This window comes from Balaenoptera acutorostrata, chromosome 11 (assembly GCF_949987535.1).
Source record: "Balaenoptera acutorostrata chromosome 11, mBalAcu1.1, whole genome shotgun sequence".
Taxonomy (NCBI): Eukaryota; Metazoa; Chordata; class Mammalia; order Artiodactyla; family Balaenopteridae; genus Balaenoptera; species Balaenoptera acutorostrata.
The window spans coordinates 47132077-47154743 of record NC_080074.1 but is presented as its reverse complement, the minus strand read 5'-3'; the positions used below and the strand labels follow the sequence as shown (position 1 = coordinate 47154743).

At 38.6% G+C, this 22667-nt stretch overlaps 1 protein-coding gene across 3 annotated transcripts in view; it reads left to right on the top strand.

Moving 5' to 3' along the window:
- The window catches only part of LGR5 (leucine rich repeat containing G protein-coupled receptor 5), a 123354-nt gene that overhangs the window by 52799 nt on the left and 47888 nt on the right, over positions 1-22667 (top strand). For 2 of the 3 annotated variants that reach the window (XM_007195018.2, XM_007195016.3), the window contains exons 2-3: positions 6607-6678; positions 21300-21371. In XM_007195018.2, the coding sequence (XP_007195080.2) occupies positions 6607-6678; positions 21300-21371 (144 nt within the window). The remainder of the gene's footprint in view (positions 1-6606; positions 6679-21299; positions 21372-22667) is intronic. The other variant, XM_007195017.2, reaches the window with a different exon arrangement.

The following is a 22667-nucleotide window of genomic DNA, read 5'->3' as shown; positions in this document are numbered from 1 at the left end:
CAACTACTGAGCCTGCGCATCTGGAGCCTGTGCTCCACAACAAGAGGGGCCACGACAGTCAGAGGCCCGCGCACCGCGATGAAGAGTGGCCCCCGCTTGCCACAACTAGAGAGAGCCCTCACACAGAAACGAGGACCCAACACAGCCAAAAATAAATAATAAATAAATAATAAAATTTAAAAAAAAAAAAAAAAAAGAGAAAACTGTGGGTATCTTAAGCAAGGGACAAAAGAGAACAAAAATTTGGCCTGTGTCGTGTTTGATCTAAAGAATCCCAGTTATTCCCACGAAGTCAGAGGGAAGGTGCCCATGATGGGAGTGGCTGTCCATTGAGAGGTCTGAGGCAAGCGGTGAAGGTTGGCAGCAGTCCCTGCAGGAGTAAACTGAGCCATAACAAATAACAGGACTGTGCAGCAGTGTAGAGAGCCCACAAAGACCATGAATTTATAGTAACTAATCTGCACATTTGTGAGTTTTTCTTTTCTAGTGGCACTCAGTCCACTGAGATAGTAAAAGAGAAGACGAATTACGGTTTTCTTCCAGAGCTGGGGTTTTGCCAGTAGAGAGAAACAAAAGACAGTTCAGGGTGATGGTGAGATAGTGATCCAGGAGATCAATGTATGATCTTGGGCTAAGACAAGGCTTTGATCCTGGAAATATCCAAGGACTAGAGGTGGAAATAGAGAACAACTAAGCTGGAAAGAGAAGAGTTTGTGTCTGAAACACGGGGGTCTGTTAAGCACCGGAGTAGTCATTTGGAAATAGAGAGGATAATGCATTCTAGGGAAAGAGAATCACATGGGTAAAGACAGATGCAAAGAGGAACAGAAAGAATTTCAGTGTAACTGGAACACATGTTGCAGAGAGGAAGGTGGCGTAAGATCAAGGTGGAAACATGCTTTAGGCCAGGTTGTGAAGAGCCTACGAAGGTAGGGACATTGGTTCCTCTAAGAGCCCTGAAGTCTGCCCAAGTTCTCAGACAGGGGAGTCCAAGCTGGGTATGGTTGTGCAGGCTGTGCCTGGCACTGGAGTGCTCCATGGGGGGCTGAACTCCAAGCCAAGCTGTCTTTGCCAACCCACTCACTCTGCTCCCTGGCTGCTTCTGCAGAAGGCAAACGACCTTTTCTTTAATTTACCACCCTCCCCTCCCAGAGGGGAAGCGCTTCTCCAAATCATCCGAGGGGATGCCTTTCTTATTGGCTAGCAATGTCTCTGAGTGGGGTGACATGATCGGATGGACTTTTCAGGGTGACCTCTCTGGCCATGGTGTAGAAGATGACCTAGAATGAGGAGGCACAGTAAACAGGAGAGTAGAACAGTTATCAACAGAGCAGGGACCTGACCAAAAGTAGCAGCCAAGAAGGAAGAAGTGAGGCCAGATCCAGAAGCAAGCTTTGTAGCAGAATTAACGCTGGGTGCCTTAGGGACATAGGGACAGCACGAAAGGGAAAAGTTGAAGATGACTCAGATTTCTTCTCCACTGTGTTCCTAGACCTGACCACAATTAATGCTCAATTAATATTTTGTCATATGAAGAAAAAAAATAAGAGAGTTGCAAGCAACAAAGACACTTTCAAGAGAAAGATACTATCTGCTTGGGTGGAACTCTCTACCCAGAGGAAACAATATCTTTAGTTAGCCTCCTAAATTTTGAGTGAGTTGTAGAACTCAGAGCACCCATCTAGAAATTTAGAAAGAGTTATTCCTAAGCACTGTTCACAGCCTTGGCTGAACATTCAAATAACCTGAGAAGTTTTTTAAAATCCCAATGCCTGTACTGGACCAACTGACTCAGAAACTCTGGGGATGGGACCCAGGCATCTATATTTTTTAAAGCTCCTGCAATGATTCCAATAGATAGTCAGCTGCTCCCATGGAACTTTGCAAATCCTATTCCAGATTTCTAGATGTGGTCATTAACACAGTGTAGACAAGAGCTGGGTCAGAGACAGGGAAGAATGGTTTAGCATATTTGACCATCTTGTCACAATGAATCCTCCATTTCTGATGAAATCCTTTTACCTAGTGACCAGTTCTTCAAAATTACTTTCAACATCTTGGCAAAAGATGAAAAAAATTAAAGAAATGCATTACATTGCTTCACTGATTTTAGGAAACTGAACCATGGGCCAAATGTGGTGCAAAATAGGGACTTTTTTTAAATGATAGTTTAAAAAGTAAGTAATGCACAGATTTGGAAACTATTTTAAGATCCCTTCATTCTGCTAAGGTTGTATGTGTTCCAGGGGTCAGAAAGACCAAATACTATAGAAGAAAAAATGGAAAAGTTTAAAAAATAATTTAAGAGTGAGAATGAGGATGTTTTTGTACAGAGTGGAAAATTTGTTGGAAAAAAGGAAAAGCCAAAAACCTAGGGCAAGTAGGGCTCTAGGCTCCAGCCCAGGGGCTTTCCTGCTGAATTCTGCACTGTGACTTGGAGACCTCTCACCTCCGTGAACCTCATTTTCTTCCTTCTTAAGTGGGCGTCCTCGCCCTGCTGAGGGCCAGTCCTCTCTAGCAGCCAAGCATTCTCATTCTATCATGTTTTACTCAAAGTTGAACTGGCTAAAAGTAATTTTAAGTCTTGCCCTTCTTGACACGAAGGCAAGAACAGCATTGCTCAGCAAAAGGCATGGTCTGAGGACCCCTCCCAGGCCAGGGTTATTTTTTACTAATCCACAACAGATAAGGATTTGAGAGTAAAGGATTTGAGAGTAAAGGTTTAGAAACTTTCACAGAAATTGAACAATCTGTCAAGTCACGTAACAAAATATTGAGGCTTGTATTTTGTATATCGTTGTGTTATTTCACTTTTCTATTAATTAATTTTATAAAAATATAAGTCCACGGCAAAGTAGAACTTTCTTTTCATTGGTCTTTTACCATGGACAGCTTGGGAAGCACTGAGCTAGACCCGTGTTACATTTGAACGTCAATGCAAAAGGTGCACACAGAAGAGAAAAGGTGAATGCGACTAATTTTTACCTTACCCACTTTGGATTCATGTTTTAAAAGTCTATTTCATTTTACTTTAGATTGTTATTATTAAGTTATTTGGCGCCATAGGTTTATCTGCATTGTTAGCAGCTCTTTAAAAGAAAACCGCCTTCACAACACTGTAAATTAACAATACTTCAATTTAAAAAAAAAAGAAAAAGAAAGTAAACAGTCTATATTAGAAAACAAGTCGTAAAGGGTCGGTTTAGCAATACAGCCGTCCTTCGGTGTGACTGGGGGATTGGTCCCAGGAGCCCCCACGGATACCAAAGGCTGAGGATGCTCAAGTCCCTTATATAAAATGGTGTCGTTCAATGAATACAGTCAGCTTTCTGAATCTGGGATGCGAAACCCACGGTTATGGAGGGCCGAATGTACGAGCTCATTTTCTGGGAGGAACCGCAATGTCAGGTAACAGGGAGAAGTGATTAATTTCCTGTTGGGAAAGGGAGGTACTCTCCTTTTCAAGAAGCAAATTAAGTCTCTCTCTCCTGACTGGAAACAGCTATCATAGGGTATGAAACTATTAATGTAGGAGCACCCTTGTTTAAATACGAGGAAGCCTGAACAGGGAGGTTCACTTTCCCAAGATTGTGCAGCTAGTACCTGGGGAGGCCAGGATTCAAACCGAAGACACTGTACACTAACAATGCCTGCACTCTTTCTGCTGCTCCAGCATAAAAATGCTCCAGGGGGAACCCTGAGAGTGAATGCTGATGTAAGCTTCACTTCTGAAATAGGGTAATAAATAGTAAAATAATGTGGAGTGCTTATGAATCTCCTTAAACATAAATTTCCTTGTTCTATTTAGAGCTTTCTGCAATAGACAAGATCGGTGTTTGTCCCAGATTGATTTGCATATCACACAGGGAAATACGAGAGGAGAGGAATGTCAGTGCTATCCACACCAGCTGTCTTGAGACTGGTTTGATCAAAGTTACTAATAAACATGCTCCAGAAGCAAACCACCCGGTCCTTTTAGGAAATAAGTGGGATATCAGTTAAAAGTAAGTGAATATGCCTTAGAAATATCAAGTCTTTGCAGAGATTATATAGTCACTGTAAGGAATCCAGAGACTGTATTGTTTAGTTTAATATATGCCTGTTCAGTGAACTAAACAACCTTGCTGCTTCAGAGAAGTATCTGCAAAGGGAACTAAAACTGCGAATCAATTATCTGGCTCTCTTATCTAAACAGTGCCAGGAAAAAAAAATCAGATTTTGAACATATGGACAATACAAATTTTTTTAGTCTATATTTTTAGCATTGTTTAGTTTTAGCTTGAGAATATAGCATTTTACTCAGCTACATCATTGTCTACCAACAATGATATTTAAATTAATAATTAAAATTAATAAATATTAAAATTAATAACTCTGGGGGGTTTGCCATACTCTAAAACATTTAGCAAAATATTTTATCTTCCTTGTACATGCTCGTGACTTTTTAAAGGCACAGAGTGAATGATCCCTTAGTTCTTGGCACCACTGATTAAAAGTTAATATTTGATAAAGGTATCAAGCTATCAATACTGAAATCTGCTGGTTAGGTGCAATGGTTGTGGCCACTTCAATAACAAGAATAATCCAGATTTCTTTAAAAGCTCCTGGGTGACACTACTTGGCATATACACAGAGAAAACCATAATTCAAAAAGAGTCATGTACCACAACGTTCATTGCAGCTCTATTTACAATAGCCAGGACATGGAAGTAACCTAAGTGTCCATCGACAGATGAATGGATAAAGAAGATGTGGCACATATATACAATGGGATATTACTCAGTCATAAAAAGAAATGAAATTGAGCTATTTGTAGTGAGGTGGACGGACCTAGAGTCTGTCATACAGAGTGAAGTAAGTCAGAAAGAGAAAAACAAATACCGTATGCTAACACATATATATGGAATCTAAAAGAAAAAAAGGAAGAAAGAAAATGGTACTGATGAACCTAGGGGCAGGACAGGAATAAAGACGCAGACATAGAGAATGGACTTGAGGACATGGGGAGGGGGAAGGGTAAGCTGGGACAAAGTGAGAGAGTAGCATTGACATATATACACTACCAAATGTAAAATAGATAGCTAGTGAGAAGCAGCCGCATAGCACAGGGAGATCAGCTCGGTGCTTTGTCAGCTCGGTGCTTTGTGACCACCTAGAGGAGTAGGATGGGGAGGGTGGGAGGGAGACGCAAGAGGGAGGGGATATGGGGATATATGTATATGTATAGCTGATTCACTTTGTTATACAGCGGAAACTAACACAAGAATGTAAAGCAATTATACTCCAATAAAGATGTTAAAAAAATAAAATAAAAGCTCCTGGGTGAAATTGGCATAGGTGGTCAAAAGACACAAATTTCCAGTTATGCGAGAAATAAGTCCTGGGGATGTAATGTACAGCATAGTGACTGCAGTTATAATACAATATTGTATATTTGAAAGTTGCTAAAGAGAGTAAATATTAAAAATTCTCATCACAAGAAAACAAATTTTGTAACTCTGTGGTGATGAATGTCAACTAAACTTACTGTGGTAATCATTTCACAATATATACATATATCATTATGTTGTACACCTAAAGCTAATGCCATGTTATATGTCAACTGAATCATTTTTTTAAAATAATAAATAAAAATAAGCTCCTTATCTTATCTCAACATAAATTTTAAGTATGTAGACCCGCTCTGAGATTATAATGGCATTAGTTCTGAGTCTTCGCGTTTGAGCACGTCATTTTTTAAGTCAACCTTCAGCTGACTGTTATGTGGTCTTAGTTGGTCTTGAGTAGACTCTGCCTATCAGTTGGTCTTTTGGCCTCTGAGATACAGACAGCATATACCAGTGATGCTGTAGGATTATGTGGGAGACAGTAAAGAAATAGAAAAGTAAAAACAATAAAATCTAATTACACGGAGTTTCGCTTAAAACAAAAATTGATTGAGTTGTGCCCAAAGTGGCTTGTTGTTTCCTGTGCCAGGAACTACTGTGCAGGCCCAGCAGGAAGTGTGCTACAGAGCAGGATCGCATTACACCCTTGTTTTATGGTTCATTTCACTTATTTAATGCAATCCGAGAACCTGCAAAAGGAACATGTTCGAAGGAGGGAATAGGCTTTTTGTCTTGTTTTGTTTTGTTTTTTTAAGTTTCTTTGAATCAAAACATTTGTTTTTACAAGGTGCTTATAGTCCCAGAGAAACAGGACTTCCAGAGTTGCATGGTGAAGACATTTCTCTTTGCCACAAAATTGAAAGCAGGACCCGACATTGAGTTATGTCTAAGGTGGTTGAGTTATGTCTGTTCCCTTTGCTGGTCTACTCTGGTCATTTTAAACATGAAGAATTACAACCGTGTCCATGAATGGTCTAAATCATTTTGAATTCCATATCAGCTCCTCCTAGGGTCTCTGATTTGATTGAGAGCCCATGATGTTGGGCGGGGGGGACATGGGAGGAAAGGAATATATTTAATGTGCAAAAGAGCGATTCATTTGTCAAGCAACAGAACGAGTTCCTTTGGCTGTATTGCTTGCAAATGTGTGAACTGAACAGCTGGACTGCCTTGTGGTGGCAGACGCCGCTCCTCACACACTGCCTCTCTTCCTCTCCAGAGACCTGAGTATGAACAACATCAGTCAGCTTCCCCCGAATCCTCTGCACGGTCTCCGCTTCCTGGAGGAGCTGTAAGTATCAGCGGAGTCGTGCCGCATCCAGTCAACGCTGGACACGTTCTTGTATTTGTCTCTCGTCCTTACTGTGGGAACCAGATAAAACAAGGCAGGAAAGCTGTCAGCACCAACGATTTGGGCACATGAGGAAACACTTAGCTGGGAGGGGAAAAGCAAGAATCGCTTAGGATTCTGGAAATCAACTTATAAAAGGGTTTACCATGAAGCTACAACTTTCTAAGGTGAGGCTGAGCCAAACAAATTAAAAGTTTAAAACAAAAGCTGTTTAAAAGAGCTGGATAGCTCTTTGGAAATAGTTAAGCAGCAGGATATTAGAAGTTTGAATACTGGTTCATGTTTATTAAAATTGCAAGTAAAGCCATAATCAAAACCAAAAATTGCCTCTTGGTTTGGCTTATGGCAGGGAGAATTGAGTCCTCATTTCATAGCACCAAAACCTCTTGTCTTAATCACTTTTAATTACTGTTTTCCTACTTTTAAATTGAGCTTCCCTGAAGGCTTGAACCGAAAACCATGGAATCCACAGAGGACTTAAAAGTGGTCTCTCCCAAACTCACTGTAAAAAACTAAAATTCAATTTTTTTAAAAAGGAGGAAGCTAAAATTAGCTAATGATACACAGAGGAATCCTGATTAAGTCTGGTAATCACTTTCCAGAAGATGAAAAAGAACTCTATAAACCAAAATCTGCATTTAAAAATTCATTTGATCTTAACTCTTTTGAGGGACGGGGACTTAGGGGAGGGATGCACCGTCGTCATAGTCTTCATGAAGAAGGTTTGGCACCGTCAGCTAAATCAATCCTCTGACTGTTGATTAAAGGAATTGTTTAGACAATGACCTCTTTTGAAAGTACCCCTTTATAATTCCTAGAGTCAGGGTCCAATCTGGGGAGTAATTTAAATTGTTGATGCACTGCACGGTCCACCTTGGGAGTTGAAAAGAACCATCCATCACAACCAAATTACACTACATTGATCATTTTTTTTCAAGAGGATAATATTCTCAAATTTCTCCCCTTTAGAGTTGGATCTATATTTATTTTTGATGGCGTTAGCTTTCTCACAAATGTTATTATTTTACTACTGAAATCAGCTGAACATGCCCAGATTGTTATCGAGGAGTATGGTAAAAAAGCTTAGATGACTAGATTATACAGCAAGTTTTTATTATTCAAAAACTGGATTTTCACTTTGGGTTGTCCAGGCTCCTCTTTTTCCTCTTCTCTTTTCTCTCTGGCCATTTCTGTTGCTAAAAAATTAACCCTCATCAGGACTGGGACCATGTCTGTCCTAGTCTTGGCTGGTATGTAATGAATAATCAATACATTTTTGATGAATGAATGAATGAACTAATGAGAAAGCAAAACATGTAAAAGGAGCTTCTTATACTTGTTCACCACCTTAGAAAAAAGTAACAGATTTAGTTGACATTAGCCAATATGTTTAGATTATTTTTAGTAAATTGCAAACATCAGCATTTTTTTCTTGTTTACATTCCTCTCATCTGCCCTCTCTCACCATAATTAATATACAATACTTAGTCCTGTTTACCCCCATATTTCTAAAATATGCATTCCCAGTGCTTTTCTCTTTAATTTCCTTATAATATGCAATGGCAAAAGGCTTCCATTCTCCTTCAACATACACCTCAGCTTTAGACCACAAACCAAATCAATAAATAATTCACTTCCCCAAGGATTTTGTTTAATAGAGTTCCTCCCTTGGTGACCCAATTCATTCAGAATAACTCCTCTTTCTTCATGAGGTGAATGTTAATTTTCATCCAAGACCAGTTCTTCAAAAGATAATCGAGAGAAAAAACAGAGGAAAGAAGGGGAGGGAACTACCATTTGAAAAGCCTATTTTTACAAATTACCTTATTTTTATGCCTCTGGAAACTCCATCAAGTATCTTGACCATGGAATCATAGAATTTCAGAAGTAGATGGGACCCTTTAAAGACTATTCGTTCCATTTTCTCCTTCTGTTCTGAAATTCCCTCTGCTGAGCTGGCCAACTTGCTGAATTTAAAAGCAAGACCACTTTCCCATATATAATTCTGTGCTGCATCTAACTGATGTTTTGAAGGCATCATTATTCATTTAGTGGCAAAAGGGGATAATATTTATAGAACCTGGAAAAATGATCAACTCTGCTTGGTCTATTCCTTTCTTCCCAAGGCTAAATTTAGGGTGTTGTGGGTTTAAACACACACACCCATTTAGCAGAGCATTTTGATCATGCCTTTGTTATGTGCTGATTGTTTCCATTAGACGCAGCTATGTTTAAGTCTGTATTCTCTTCTGGAGTATAAGATCTTCGAAATAATAATATAATTATAATGACAACAGTAATAGCTTACTCTGTGACAGGCACTGTTCAAAATGTTTTGCACACATTATCCCACTGAATCCTCTTAACAACCCCATAAAAGTAGATATTATTATTATTATTCTCACTTCAAGATTATAAAATAAAAAAAAAAGTACAGAAAAAACAAGGAACTTACCCAAGATAATGGAGTACATAAGTGTCAGAACTAAGATTCAGATTCACTTTCAAAGCCATACTCAGAAAGCAGAAGGAGGCTTTGGAATTGTACTTCATTCATCTGTGCTTTTCTTTTCCCCGATAGTACCTAGTATAGTGGTTTGCACAGCTGAACACTTTAAACTCTTGTTAAACTGAGCTTTGTAATGATAGGTGTGTTCATCTGTCTGTGTCTGGGAATATGTGAGGGAATGAAAAAGAGAGAGTGAGACAGAAAGCAAGAAAGAGCTGTCTACCCAGCAGGGAGAGATTGGATATTCAGGTTATTCATTCACTACCCTCATATATTGGCTCTGAGAAAAGTATCATCATAATTTTCAGGTGCAGAATTTCACCAATTTCATATTACTCAACAGGAACAAAGCCTTAGTTATTATTTTTACATATGCATAAATATACTTAAGCAGCATGTTTTATATAGTATTCTATTGGGTTGGCCAAAAAGTTCGTCCGGGTTTTTCCATAAGACATTATAATAAATAAATGACCTAATAATAAATAAATGAACTAATAGATGACCATCCATACAGCTAGAAACAGACACTTAGATATCTGTTATTGTGTGTGTTACATCTGTTATTGTATCTGTTGTTGTGTGTGTGTATCTTTTGTTATGACAAACTGTTAAAATGTTAAACTGTTCTGAAAGTATTCTTTTGTTCAGTTTACTCAGCTCATCTCTATGCTTTATTCTTTATCCATTCATTCAGAACCTGCTACTGATATTCTCAATGATATTAATAAAATTCCCACCACAAAACTCAATTTTTAAAAAACACTATTAATGAAGCCAAGTTACCACTCTTCCCCTTAGCTCTAATTGCCCAATTATCATCTCCCTAGTTTAAACCATCAATGTCATAAGCTGTTTAGACAGTCATGATTCATCTCTCATCCATCACTGGTGCCGTATTTCAAAATCCTCTAAGAATCAATAAAGCCCTAGACGTATCACTAATGTATTTTTTAAATATATTGTAACCCCGGAGAAAGTGGCTATGTGAAGCAAATATTTAAGAAGAATTAAAGCCATCACGATTAATGGTCTTCTTCTCTTCCTCCTGACATTCTGGAACACTTACTACCTGTGTCACATGTCTTGGTACATTCAAGTCTTGTTTGTTATTTGCTATTTATGTTTTATGACTCCGCAAGGTGACCAGGCAAGCACAGGCCAAACGCCCTGCTGGTGCAACGTGATAGCACAAGGAAGAGAGAGAGCCTTTTTCCTAAGAAAAAAAAAAAAATCTGAGTGTGGTTAGGCTGTGTGCTGTGTAGAGAGGAGAACACAGTACCTAGAAGCAGAAGCAAGCCCAGGACTCCTGTCCTGACTCTGCCACTTACTAGCTGATAATCCACTTGACCTCCCTGGGCCTCAGGGCATGATGGTGAAAGCCGCCCTTGCCTGTTTTGAGATTCTGAGGATCAAATGAAATGATGATGAAAGAACTTTGGTAAACTATAATTTACATGTTGAGTTTTGTTAGCGAAATGAAAACACTTTCAAGAGGATTCTCACTTCCTTCTTTCCTATTTCATGAGCTTGATTTTGGAGTAATCCCAGGGATCCAGGATTTGTGAAGGAAAAACTGTTTCCAGCCATGAGGTTGAACGGATATAGGCAACCAGTGCAGGTAGTTTTTACCAAGTTTGAACATCCTGAGCAATAATTGCATTTCTCGCCAACAATCTCTCTCCCAGTTCTGTTTCTCAGTTCTACTAAGGACTTCATGTTGATGTTTGCTATTTGGACAAATAATAAATCCTACATTTGGTCCATCAGAGTGTGGTTCAGATGTTAGGAACTAAAAGATCGTGCCTAATGCTGACATGTACAAGTTCCTTTAAACTTAGATTGGTAGCTTGATTAAACCAGAGGGAAAAATGAATTGTTACCATTTTAAACAGTCTAAGTTAAAGGCCTTTGTTTCTCAGTACTATCTTAAAATCTTCCCAGATTCTAATGCTATTGGAATCAAATACTCGATTTACGAAGGAAACCTGAGATGCTCTAGGGAGGCTTGTTTTTAAGTTACTATTGTTCCCTGGATGGAACTGTTTGCTCATATTATGGTTGGCCTTAAAGAATCTCTATATAAATAGTAGATATCTATTATTTCAGATGAAATTAGTAATGAGAAATACCACCAAACTTTCTGAAAGTACAGTCTATGCTTGTTACTTCTACTTACTCACCATGTTGCTAAAAACAGTGAGAGCTGTCCTGCCTGTCTTTTGAGATTTTTGTCTGAGGATCAAATGAATTGATGATGAAAGAACTTTGGTAAACTCTAATTCACCTATTGGATTGTGTTAGTGAAATGAAAACACCTTCTTGCCCATAAATAATCTCCCTGACCCTTGGCCTTGTCAGAGTGCTCTGTCTCTCCTTTTCATAGATCTGGTAATTGATTATAAATGCTGCCTCTTTACCTTTAAAATCTGTATTAAAATTTTTTAAAGAATTAATTTAAAGTATAAGAAAAGAAAAAATGCTGCCTCTTTGAAACTTTTTTTTCTCTAGTGTTATTTTATGTTCTCTTCCAAATGTCTATTCATACAGCTGGATATAGAGATTTAGATATCTGTCCTTGTGTATGTATGTGTATCTACATATATGTGTGTATGTATATATATGTGTGTGTATCTACATATATGTGTGTGTGTATATATATGTATATGTATATATGTGTGTGTATGTGCATGTGTTTGTGTGTGCATGTGTGTGTATATATTATACGTGTATATATATATATATATATATATATATATATATATATATGTATAATATATACAATTGTAATGGCGATTAGGGCACTGTTCTTAAAGTGCCCTACCTCTCTGCCTCCTCTTCTTTTTCTCCTTAGCCTTCTTTTCTCCTCTACCCCTAACTCCTGTAACATACAGACATTCCCTAGATTGCCTCCTTTCTCAGTTCTCTTCAGTTATTCATTCAACGTGTATTTATTTAGCCAGTGGGGACATAAGAATGAAAATGACTTGCTACGTTTCATTCATTCAGTCAACAAGTCCCCACTCCAGGGGAACTTACAATCTAGAGGGGGAGACAGATGATAAGCAAGGAAACAAACACGGATGATATTTGCTGATTATGACAAGGGTGATAAAGAACACAAACATGGTTAAGTAGAGAATAAATAACAAGGGATGACAAGGAGGGAAAGTGTCTCAAAGAAGCTGACATCTGAACTGAGATCAGGAGGATGAGGGGCAGTTGGGGGTCTGCAGAGCTAGGGTAGAGTGTATCTGGTAGGGGAATAGTGTGAGCAGAGGCCCTTAGGTAGGAAATAGTGATATGTTTGTGGATCTGAAAGAAGATCAGGGTGGCCAGAGCAGAGTGAGAGGGAGGGGAGGTGACAGGGGATAGGGCTGCAGAGAAAGGCAGAGGCCAGATCATGCAGGAACCATCAGGCTATGTATAGAATTCAAATAAGAGCAATGGAAAGCCGTGGAGGATTGTATGCAGCTAGTGCAATAAATAGGGCTTATGATTTATAAAGATTTCTCTGATTTTTGTATGCAAAATAGATTGGGGTATTACGGAAGCAGAGAGACCTGTTAGGAGGCTACAAACTCATTAGGAGACAACTACCGTTGTCTGGGAAAGAAAGTCAAGATTTGAACTACCTCTGTTGTGTAGATGACCCCCAAATCCATATTTCTAGTTGAGATCTCTTTTGTCTTTGACTGCTAGACCAGTGGTTCTCAAAGTGTGGTCCCTGAACCAGCAGCACTGGCACCACACGTGAGCTTGTGAGAAATGCAAACCCCAACCCATGTGCCCCACCCCAACCTAATGAATCAGAAACTCTGAGCTCAGGACACTCCTTTAACAAGCTCTTCTGGTGATTCTGATGCATGATGAAGTTTAAGGACTGCTACTCCAGGCCAGTTGTTCTCGAATTTTAGTGACATCAGAATCGCCTACAGTGCTTGTGAAACCGCACATTGCTGGACCCCGCCACAGAGTTTCTTCAGCAGGTTGAAGGTGGAAGGGGAGGATGTCAAGAATTTGCATTTATAACAAATTCTCTGGTGATACCAATACTGCAAATCTAGGGACCACACTGAGAATCCTCCACTACCCAAGTGACACCTCCACCTACCCCACCAATACTTTAAAACTCAGCAAGTGCAGAACCAGATTCATTCATGAACACACACACCATCCTCCACAACAAGATTTTTCTCCTGCCTTTGCTTCTCACCATCAGCATTCTTATTATCCAAACTTATGATCACTGTGTCTGTCACTGCTTTTGCATCTGTCATTCTTTCTCACCTCCTGTGTCAGCCAGTTTCCAAGTCTTAAAGCTCATAATTCTGCATTGTCTTTCCCATTTGTTCACTCTATTTCATCACCACCTAGTTCAGGTTCTTACTGTCTCCTCTGGATAACTGTTCAAATTTGTTGACTAATCACCTCTCCTGATTCTCCCAATAATTAACAATTGAATCATTGTCTCCGGGGATGGAGACCATGAAGGTCTCTAGGTGATCTTATCAGTATGAAACCGTGAGGACTATTTCAGAGTTTCCCACCTTGCATAGGCATTAGAATCACCCAGAAAATTTTTTAAACTACTAATTACCACAGCCTATTTCCAGAGATTCTGATTTAATGGGTCTCAGTGGAGACCCAGACATCATTCTTTTAAAGCTCTACTGGGGGCTAAGACCCACTGGGATATATGGAAGCTTTACAACAGAGGAAGAGAGTCAGGCACTCATCGTTGACTGGATCTAGGGACTGAAAGGAAGTCTGAAGGTGCAAGATGACTCTGAGTAAGGTTATAACATTAGGTGCTAGGAGACAGGTGAGGCACTGTCAATAGAAACAGGGAATTCAAGGGGAATAACTGATATTTTGGAGGCAAGAGGATGTCTGGTTCTGGGTTTACTAAGTGCAAGGTGCCAGCAGGACATCCAAATGGGAATGTCACTAACAAAGTTGGAATGTGAATCTGGATTCTGTTCTAGAGATAATGATTGGAAAGTTGTTTACAAAGAGGTGATTGCGGAAGGTGCTGGAGCAGATGAGGACTTTGAGAGAGGGTAGAGGCTCTGTTTCCCAGTATGGGTCTCTACCCATATTAAAATCACCTGGGCTGCTTATTATTAAAATGCAGATTCCTGAGTCATTTCCCCCAGAAACTCTAAGTCACTAAACCTGAGTTGGGGCCTGCCTGGGGATCTGAATTTTTGATGACTCCTAAGGCAATGGCAATGCACACTAAACTTTGAGTGCCACTAGATAAAGGAAAAAAAGACAAGTGTGAGGACAGAAACTTGAAGAACATCTGTGTTTGGAGGATGAGCATTAAAAGAGGGACAAACACAGAGAAAAACAAATATCATATAGTATCACTTATATGTGGAACCTTAAAAAAACAATACAAACAAACTTATATACAAAACAGAAATAGACTCACAGACATAGAAAACAAACATGGTTACCACAGGGGAAAGGGGGAGAGGGATAAATTAGGAGTTTGGGATTAACAGATACACACTACTATAAATAAAATAGATAACCAATAAGGACCTACTGTATAGCACAGGGAACTATAGTCAATATTTTGTAATAACCTATAAGGGAAAAGAACCTGGAAAGAATGTATATGTGATATATATGCATGTATACGTATAACTGAATCACTTTGCTGTACATCTGAAACTAACACAATATTGTAAATCAACTATACTCCAAAAAAAAAAAGAGGGGCTAGAAAGAAGAGAGGGAAACAACCAGCCATAGTCATGAGAGCAGAAAGATTGTACAGGATCCAGAAGGCAATGGGAGGACTTTGAATAAGAGGCAGTGAGCAGGGCTTCCCTGATGGCACAGTGGTTAAGGATCCACCTGCCAATGCAGGGGACACGGGTTCAAGCCCTGGTCCGGGAAGATCCCACATGCTGCAGAGCAACTAAGCCCGTGCACCGCAACTACTGAGCCTGCGCTCTAGGACCCGCAAGCCACACTACTGAGCCCACGTGCCACAACTACTGAAGCCTGCGCGCCTAGAGCCTGCACACTGCAACAAAGAGTAGCCCCGCTCGCCGCAACTAGAGAAAGCCCACGTGCAGCAACAAAGACCCAATGCAGCCAAAAATAAAAATAAATAAATAAATAAAAATTTAAAAATAAAAAGTAGATTGTAAAATAATATTTAAAAAAAAAAAAAAAGAGGCAGTGAGCAACGGTTTTCTTATGGCCAGTACCTCAAGTGATGCAGACATTTGCATCCTTGGGTTTTTCCTGTTTCAGATTGGTTGCTCCTGATCAACCCAAGCTCCAAACCAACCTACTTTTTAACAAAGTTATGTTTAAAACCTCAAATATTGGAGCCCAAATGCTATGGTTGAACCAAATTCTCTTGTGTAAACTTTTCTACGTAAGCATGAACAAATAGGCCCAGTTTCCTTGTAGAAGGGGAATGAATAATCATGTCACTTGTTTAATGTGATTTTTAAAATAACTAGATAACACAATGTATATAAAGTACTTCACATTGTGCCTAGAACTTGTAAGTTGTTTTACAAAAAGTACATACAATTTTTGTGACCCAAAGGACTGTACATGGCATATTGAAAGTGCTCAAATAAATTGCTGAGTTTAAATTTGATGCATAATGAAGAAGAAATATTCTTCAGCTGTTTCTGACCTGTTTATGTAATGGCTGGCCAGCGATCTTGCAGTAGTTAAGCCAGACCTGAAGCAACTCTAGCACTATGGCCAACTGTCTTTGGAAACAAGATCAAATGATCCATCAGTACATATTAATTCAGCTCCCTGCTCTAGGCAGGCAATAAGATTCTTGACCTTAGGAGCCTATAATCAAATCAAGTAGACTACATATAAAATGGTAGAAAATGAACCTTTATAGACAGCATTGTATAGAATATAACCTAGAGGAAAGTTGACTGTGGACTGAGGTAATTAGGAGTACTTCACAAAGGAGTTGAAAATTGAACTTCATTAGTCTGTGGTTGAAGAAACCATAGGGCCGTATAACCACTAAAGGATCTCCCTGTTGACGTGAAGAGTTCACTTATTCAGGCCAGTGGTCTTAGCCCTTAAACATTGAAATCTGATGTTTTTGATCTTATGTAATAACGAAAACAAAATGGACAGTTCGTAAATACACAGTTTAAGAAGGAATGATTTGGGGCTGCATTTGACCAATTAGATATGCTTAACTTATTGGGGGAGAAAGGGTGTTTTAAAATCGCAATTTCTTGCATATTAAGAAAGACACTTTTTTCTACACTGAGAAGATCTGTGGATTGTTATAATCCTTGTATTCAAGCCTGCTGAATAGGCTTCAGCAAACCTTACCAAAGATGAATGTCACAGGGTTAAACGCTAAGTATCTGGGCCCTTCCAACTAGCACAGACATCTTATGAAAGAAAACCTACCATGGTGAACTTAGTCAGTTACAGTGATGATGCATTACTGCCAGTGGAGGCAAGGTTAAGAGATTACATCAGACTATGAGTTTCATCCTATTTGTGTCTAACACTTCAATGACCCAGACTCTTGGCTCCTGTATGCAGGAACCCAGAGCCAAGCTTTAGTCAATTGAATTGAATTATGAATAGTCAATCTGAATGGACTAGTATATTTGCTCTCATCACTTTGTCTTTTGAAAGTCACTAATTACAATATTAGTATGGTTTATGCTAAATTTATTTTAGGAGAATTTTTCTTCAAGTGGGAACATTTTGACATTTCAGAAATTTTATGTTTAAGTGATAGTTTAACTACAATTATTCAGGTAGTTATAAATCAGAAGAGTAAAAAGAAATTCAGAAATAGGGACAGAGCCACTGAAATTAATATTGGAAACCACGAGACAGAAAATAGTACCAGAAAACTGGAAACAGGCAGATCTTAAGAATGGGAAAAGGGGGAAAACTACTACCGTTAAGCCTGATGTTAGCCTTACCAAATTTCTGATACAAATTAATTTAACATGTATAGAATGTGTGCCCTCTAGATCTCATGTACTTTGTAAAAGTTGGAAAATAAAGCAGTAATTAGAAGCCAGCATGAAATTGCTTAGTAGTCTGAAATGTCTTCTTTTAAATCATAGGGGCTGTCATATTCAAGTTCATTTTGCTCTGATTATTTAAGTAGCACCGCGGTTAGATAGCTTCCATGCTCCATAAGGAAGGACTAGATTACACTTACATGAAATCAGGAAAGAGATGATGTTTTTCATTTTATATAAAGCTTTTCTGAACTTTGGTGTCTGTATCTTCAAAATATGGGCATAATAACCTCTGATCTACCTCCTGATATAAAGTATGAGAAAGTGATTTTAAAATGTTGGTGACATGTAAAAAAGAAATCTTAATAAACAAGAAAAAGATGGGTGGAGGGAGGATAAGGGAGAAAAGAATGAAGGTAAGGAGGAAATGCATGTGTAACGAAAACAATTGTAGGGCAGAAAAAGACTTTAATGGAAGAACCCTATCATTTTTTAAAAGTAAGTGAAATAAGGGAATTCTCTGGCAGTCCAGTGGTTAGGACTCAGCACCTTCACTGTGGTGGCCCAGGTTCAATCCCTGGTTGGGGAACTAAGATCCCGCAAGCTGCACAGCGTGGCCAAAAATAATAATAATAAGTGAAATAAGGTCCAGAGAAGTTAAATGACTTGTGTGAAGTCTTGCAAGTTAATAGTGAGAAAAAAGTAAGCCAAAAAGGGAAAGGAAAAAAAAAAAAACTGAGTTAAAAGACAAATGGGTTCTTGGAAGACATGACCTGGAAAGCCTATTAAAACTCACCAGGCACTTTCACTTACCTCTGAAAATACTACTCACCCAAGGGGAGCGATGTTGGACCGTGGTTCCCTGCACAGTAATCTTCCCGAGGGTCCCAATCAGAGAACAGGGTCGAGTACCTCTTCCACTCTCAGTGCTCATCCCATTTTGTTCACTCACCTCTTTCCCTCCAGACCAATGTCCAGAGAGGAGAAATCAGGGCCCACACCTGAGTGCTTTGCTCTCATCCCGCCATTTTACAAAACGAAGCTACCAAAAACAAACAAAAAAACAAACAAAAAAAACCCTTGGTTTCCTTTAGAGATTCAAATTACTGTAGAGATTCAAAGAAACATACATTCTCAAAAATATTTTAGTTGGTTGTTACAACACCCAAACCTCTGCTTATTTGATTTATCTGAAGAGGAATGTGTCTACTGTAACTTACTGATTTTTTTTTTTTTTTTTTTTTTTTACTTTTTATGGCAGTTAAGTCAGTAAAACTAACAATGATAGGACAATTTGAGTCTTCTATATGGAGAAGTATCTTTAAGGATAAAAAAAATTTTATATGATATAAAAAGATATAAAAGTTTTTCCTATTAAGTTGTATCTTATTATAGAAATGAAGATGATGAAAGACACATTTCTGTGAAATAATTTTAGAAACAGAGAGAAAAACAAAAAACAAAACCTTCCAGCCAAATGGTATGTGGGTCTCAAGAGTTGGAACATAGTTGCCCAGAGATTTGTTAGTTCAAATCTTCACAGGAAAGGTTTGTGTGCAGTTCTCACTATTTGTGTACTCATTTATATAAAAGTCTTTTTTCCCTATAGTTTATATGTATTTAATTTTTTAACTGCTAAAACCATCCCACGTGGTAAAGAAATGAGGGGAAGGATGCAATGATTTCCTTAACTTGTGGTTTTGGACAATGAGATATATCTTCCACCAGCACAACAAATAACTAATAGCCCGTCATAAATTCCTTTGTTTTAAGACAAATTCCCCTGATAACACAGGTCAGTGGTTATACAGATTAGTTCTGAATAGTCTGCGGCTCTGAAAGTCCTTGACCAGAAAAGAAAAACAATTCATGTGAAGTGAGCTATGATTCAGGAAATGTAACAGAAAGGTATTTACCCTAACAATAATTTAAACTAATAAAATAAATAAATAGAATGTTTTTACTTTCTCCTTTTCATTTCCAAAGTCAATGACTCAGAAACCATCAAGCTACTCGATCACATGGCAGCAGTAAGAGTCGATAAGCCCCCATTTTCAGGCTAGGTTCTAGAACTCAAAAAATGTACTGTTGAAGTCATGACTATGAACAGGATAGTTAAGGACATTTTGGCTGAAATAACAGTTCCTGGTCAGTTTAGTCTGATCAGTTAAGCCACCTGTGATCATCAACCAAGTCTGAGTCTGTCTTAATTCAATAAGCAACTCTTTTATAGCACGGTCTTATGCAAACCATGTCCTTCAGTTTACGTATAGTACTTTGGATAACTAATCAAATGCATGTGGGTTATATAGAATATAACCATAAATATGAAATGTTGGCTACCTATGTTTCACCTTGACACAAATGGTTTGCCAGGTGGGAGTTTTCTTCTTCTCCACCATATTCCACCACTTACCTCCTCCACCACAACTGTTACAACAGCAGCTCCTGTTTGAACTGCTCCAGTCGCCTCCTGTGCTTCCACTTTTGCCCCCCAAAGTCTATTACCCCTTTAAAAGGGTCCTGTCAGGGACTTCCCTGGTGGCACAGTGGTTAAGAATCCGCCTGCCAACTCAGGGGACACAGGTTTGAGCCCTGGTCCGGGAAGATCCCACTTGCCGCAGAGCAACGAAGCTTGTGCACCACAACTACTGAGCCCGCGAGCCACAACTACTGAAGCCAGCATGCCTAGACCCCGTGCTCCGCAACAAGAGAAGCCACTGCAATGAGAAGCCCACGCACCACAACGAAGAGTAGCCCCTGCTCACCGCAACTAACGAAAGCCCACACACAGCAGTGAAGACCCAACGCAGCCAAAAATAAATAAATGAATAGATAAATAAATTTTTTTAAAAAACAAAAGGGTCCTGTCAGAAGGACCCTTTTAAAACACAGAACTGATCACATCACTCCCCTGCTCGAAGTCCCTACTATGGTCTCCAGAGCCTTGTGTGGAGTGACTCTGGACACTGCTCCAATCTCACCTGCTGTCACTCTCCCCTTGGTCATTCCACTCCAGCCATGTTGGTCTTCTTGCAGTTTCTGGACCACGCCAGGCACACTCCCCCCTCAGGCCTTTTGTACCACTGTTCCTTTCACATAGGTCCCTGCATGGCTCAGTCCTCTGCTGAAATGCCCTCTCAGCAGAGAGGTTTCCCCCACCATCAACCGTCGTACCTGTAAATAATAGCCCATTGCCCTCACAACCACTGCCCATGGCTCCCTCTCTATTCCCTTGCCTACTTTTTGTATAAAAAAAAAATTTTTTAAGGACAGTTTTATTTTTTTAATTTTTTTTAATATTGGAGTATAGCTGATTTACAATGTTGTGTTAGTTTCAGGTGTACAGCAAAATGATTCAGTTATACATATACGTATATCCATTCTCTTTCAGATTCTTTTCCCCTATAGGTTATTACAGAATATTGAGTAGAGTTCCCTGTGCTATATAGTAGATCCGTGTTGGTTATCTATTTTATACATAGTAGTGTGTATGTGTTAATCCCAAATTCCTCATTTATCCCTCCCCACCACCTTTCCCCTTTGGTAACCATAAGTTTGTTTTCTATGTCTGTGAGTCTGTTTCTGTTTTGAACAGTATGGAGTTTCCATAAAAAACTAAAAATAGAACTACCATATGATCCAGCAATTCTACTCCTTGGCATATATCCGGAGAAAACCATAATTCGAAAAGATACATGCACCCCAGTGTTCATTGCAGCACTATATACAATAGCCAAGACATGAAAGCAACCTAAATGTCCATCAACAGATGAACGGATAGAGAGTTTTATATACATAGTGTAAGCTATTAAGTGATTTATTGTAAAATAGGTAATTTATTATATTTCTTCTTAGGCCCTTCTTTTGCCAGCTTTTTGATTAGAGATTTAAAGAAATTTTTTGCAAAATATAACAAAACAAGGTTCTTTAGAGTTGCTTTTGGCATTCGTGGTCTGCACATAATTGTATTGCATTTTTAACAACTAAATGAATTCCACATGAAGAGAGCTATGCTTACTCTCTCTCCTCTCCCTTGAAACCCGCAGACGTCTTGCCGGAAACGCTTTGACATACATTCCCAAGGGAGCATTTGCTGGCCTTTACAGTCTTAAAGTTCTGTAAGTAAACCGGGTATTGTTTGTTATAATTCTGATTTTAGTGTCAAGTGGATGCTAATTAACTTGTAAAGATTGAGTTCCTCCAATAAACTATTTAGAGTCATGGGATAATTCATCTAAATTCCAGTCTGCCTTCCTTGATACCATAGAAACATGTGATACCTGGCTGGATTTGTGGGTGAAAAAACTTCATCTCTCCTTTTCTAAACTTAATGTCAAAACTTTGCCCCTAAATAACCAACTTATCAACTCAAACTTGTGAAAGCGTATTTCCCTTTCCTTTTGTGCTATGCAGTTGGGGGGAGTTTTTTGAGTCATTTTGATTCAAGTGAATAAATCACTATTATGCTGACATAATGAGATCACAGCCTCAAACCATTTGCAGAATTTGTTTCCTTGTGGTGCGCTGAATAAGGATCAGGTAAAAAAAAAAAAATCAAGTTTATGTTCCACTTGTGAATAGATGTAGAGAAGCCTAGTGCATAGTAGATACAATGAGTAGTTGTTTAATTGAGAAATGTTAATTCATTGAGACTTGTAAAAAATGGGCTTTCTTACTATTTAATGTCCAACTTCCTAATTTTCTATCAGAAAACACATTATTACTGATACCTCCTTCTTCTAGTACCCATTGCTTAATTTTCTTTCAGTTTATTCTTTGTAGAAAAGAAAGGGACCTTGGTAGAGAAAATAGATAACACAAGTTGAAATTCATACCAGGAAAGTTTTATCTCAGGGAAAACAACCTGATTTTATCTCCTTTGAGATAAAAGTTATAAACTCTAAAAAGGCATTTGATGTATTTCTGCTTAATAGAAATTGCATTTCATTGACCTGAGGGATACATAGGCTATTTTAAAAAGCAATTTTATTTAAATTTAATATTTTGTTAAAAGGTAAATTCAAAAGCAGAACTGTTATTTGGTCTTGGTCTACTTAGGTGATTGGGTTTGATCTCCCTACCCTTGAGTTATTTTTACTATTAGGTAGCAATATTTTTAAGTTGTCATACTTCCAAATCCTAATGTTAATCCATTATGTGGTGAAATTCTAGGCTGTAGCACCAATTCTAATGTGCCTATATTTCCACGAATCCAGCAAAATATTTGGAACCATTCAAAATGCATCACGTAAATCAAGTTTAGATGAGACACCTAAGATGTTTTCCCTGTGTCGAGATAGGTACCACTAAGTATTTTGGAAACTTGTTAAATAAATTATATTGGAATGAATTATTTTAATTCACTGGACAAAATGTATATTGGATATACTGAACTAGACTGTGTGTGTGTGTGT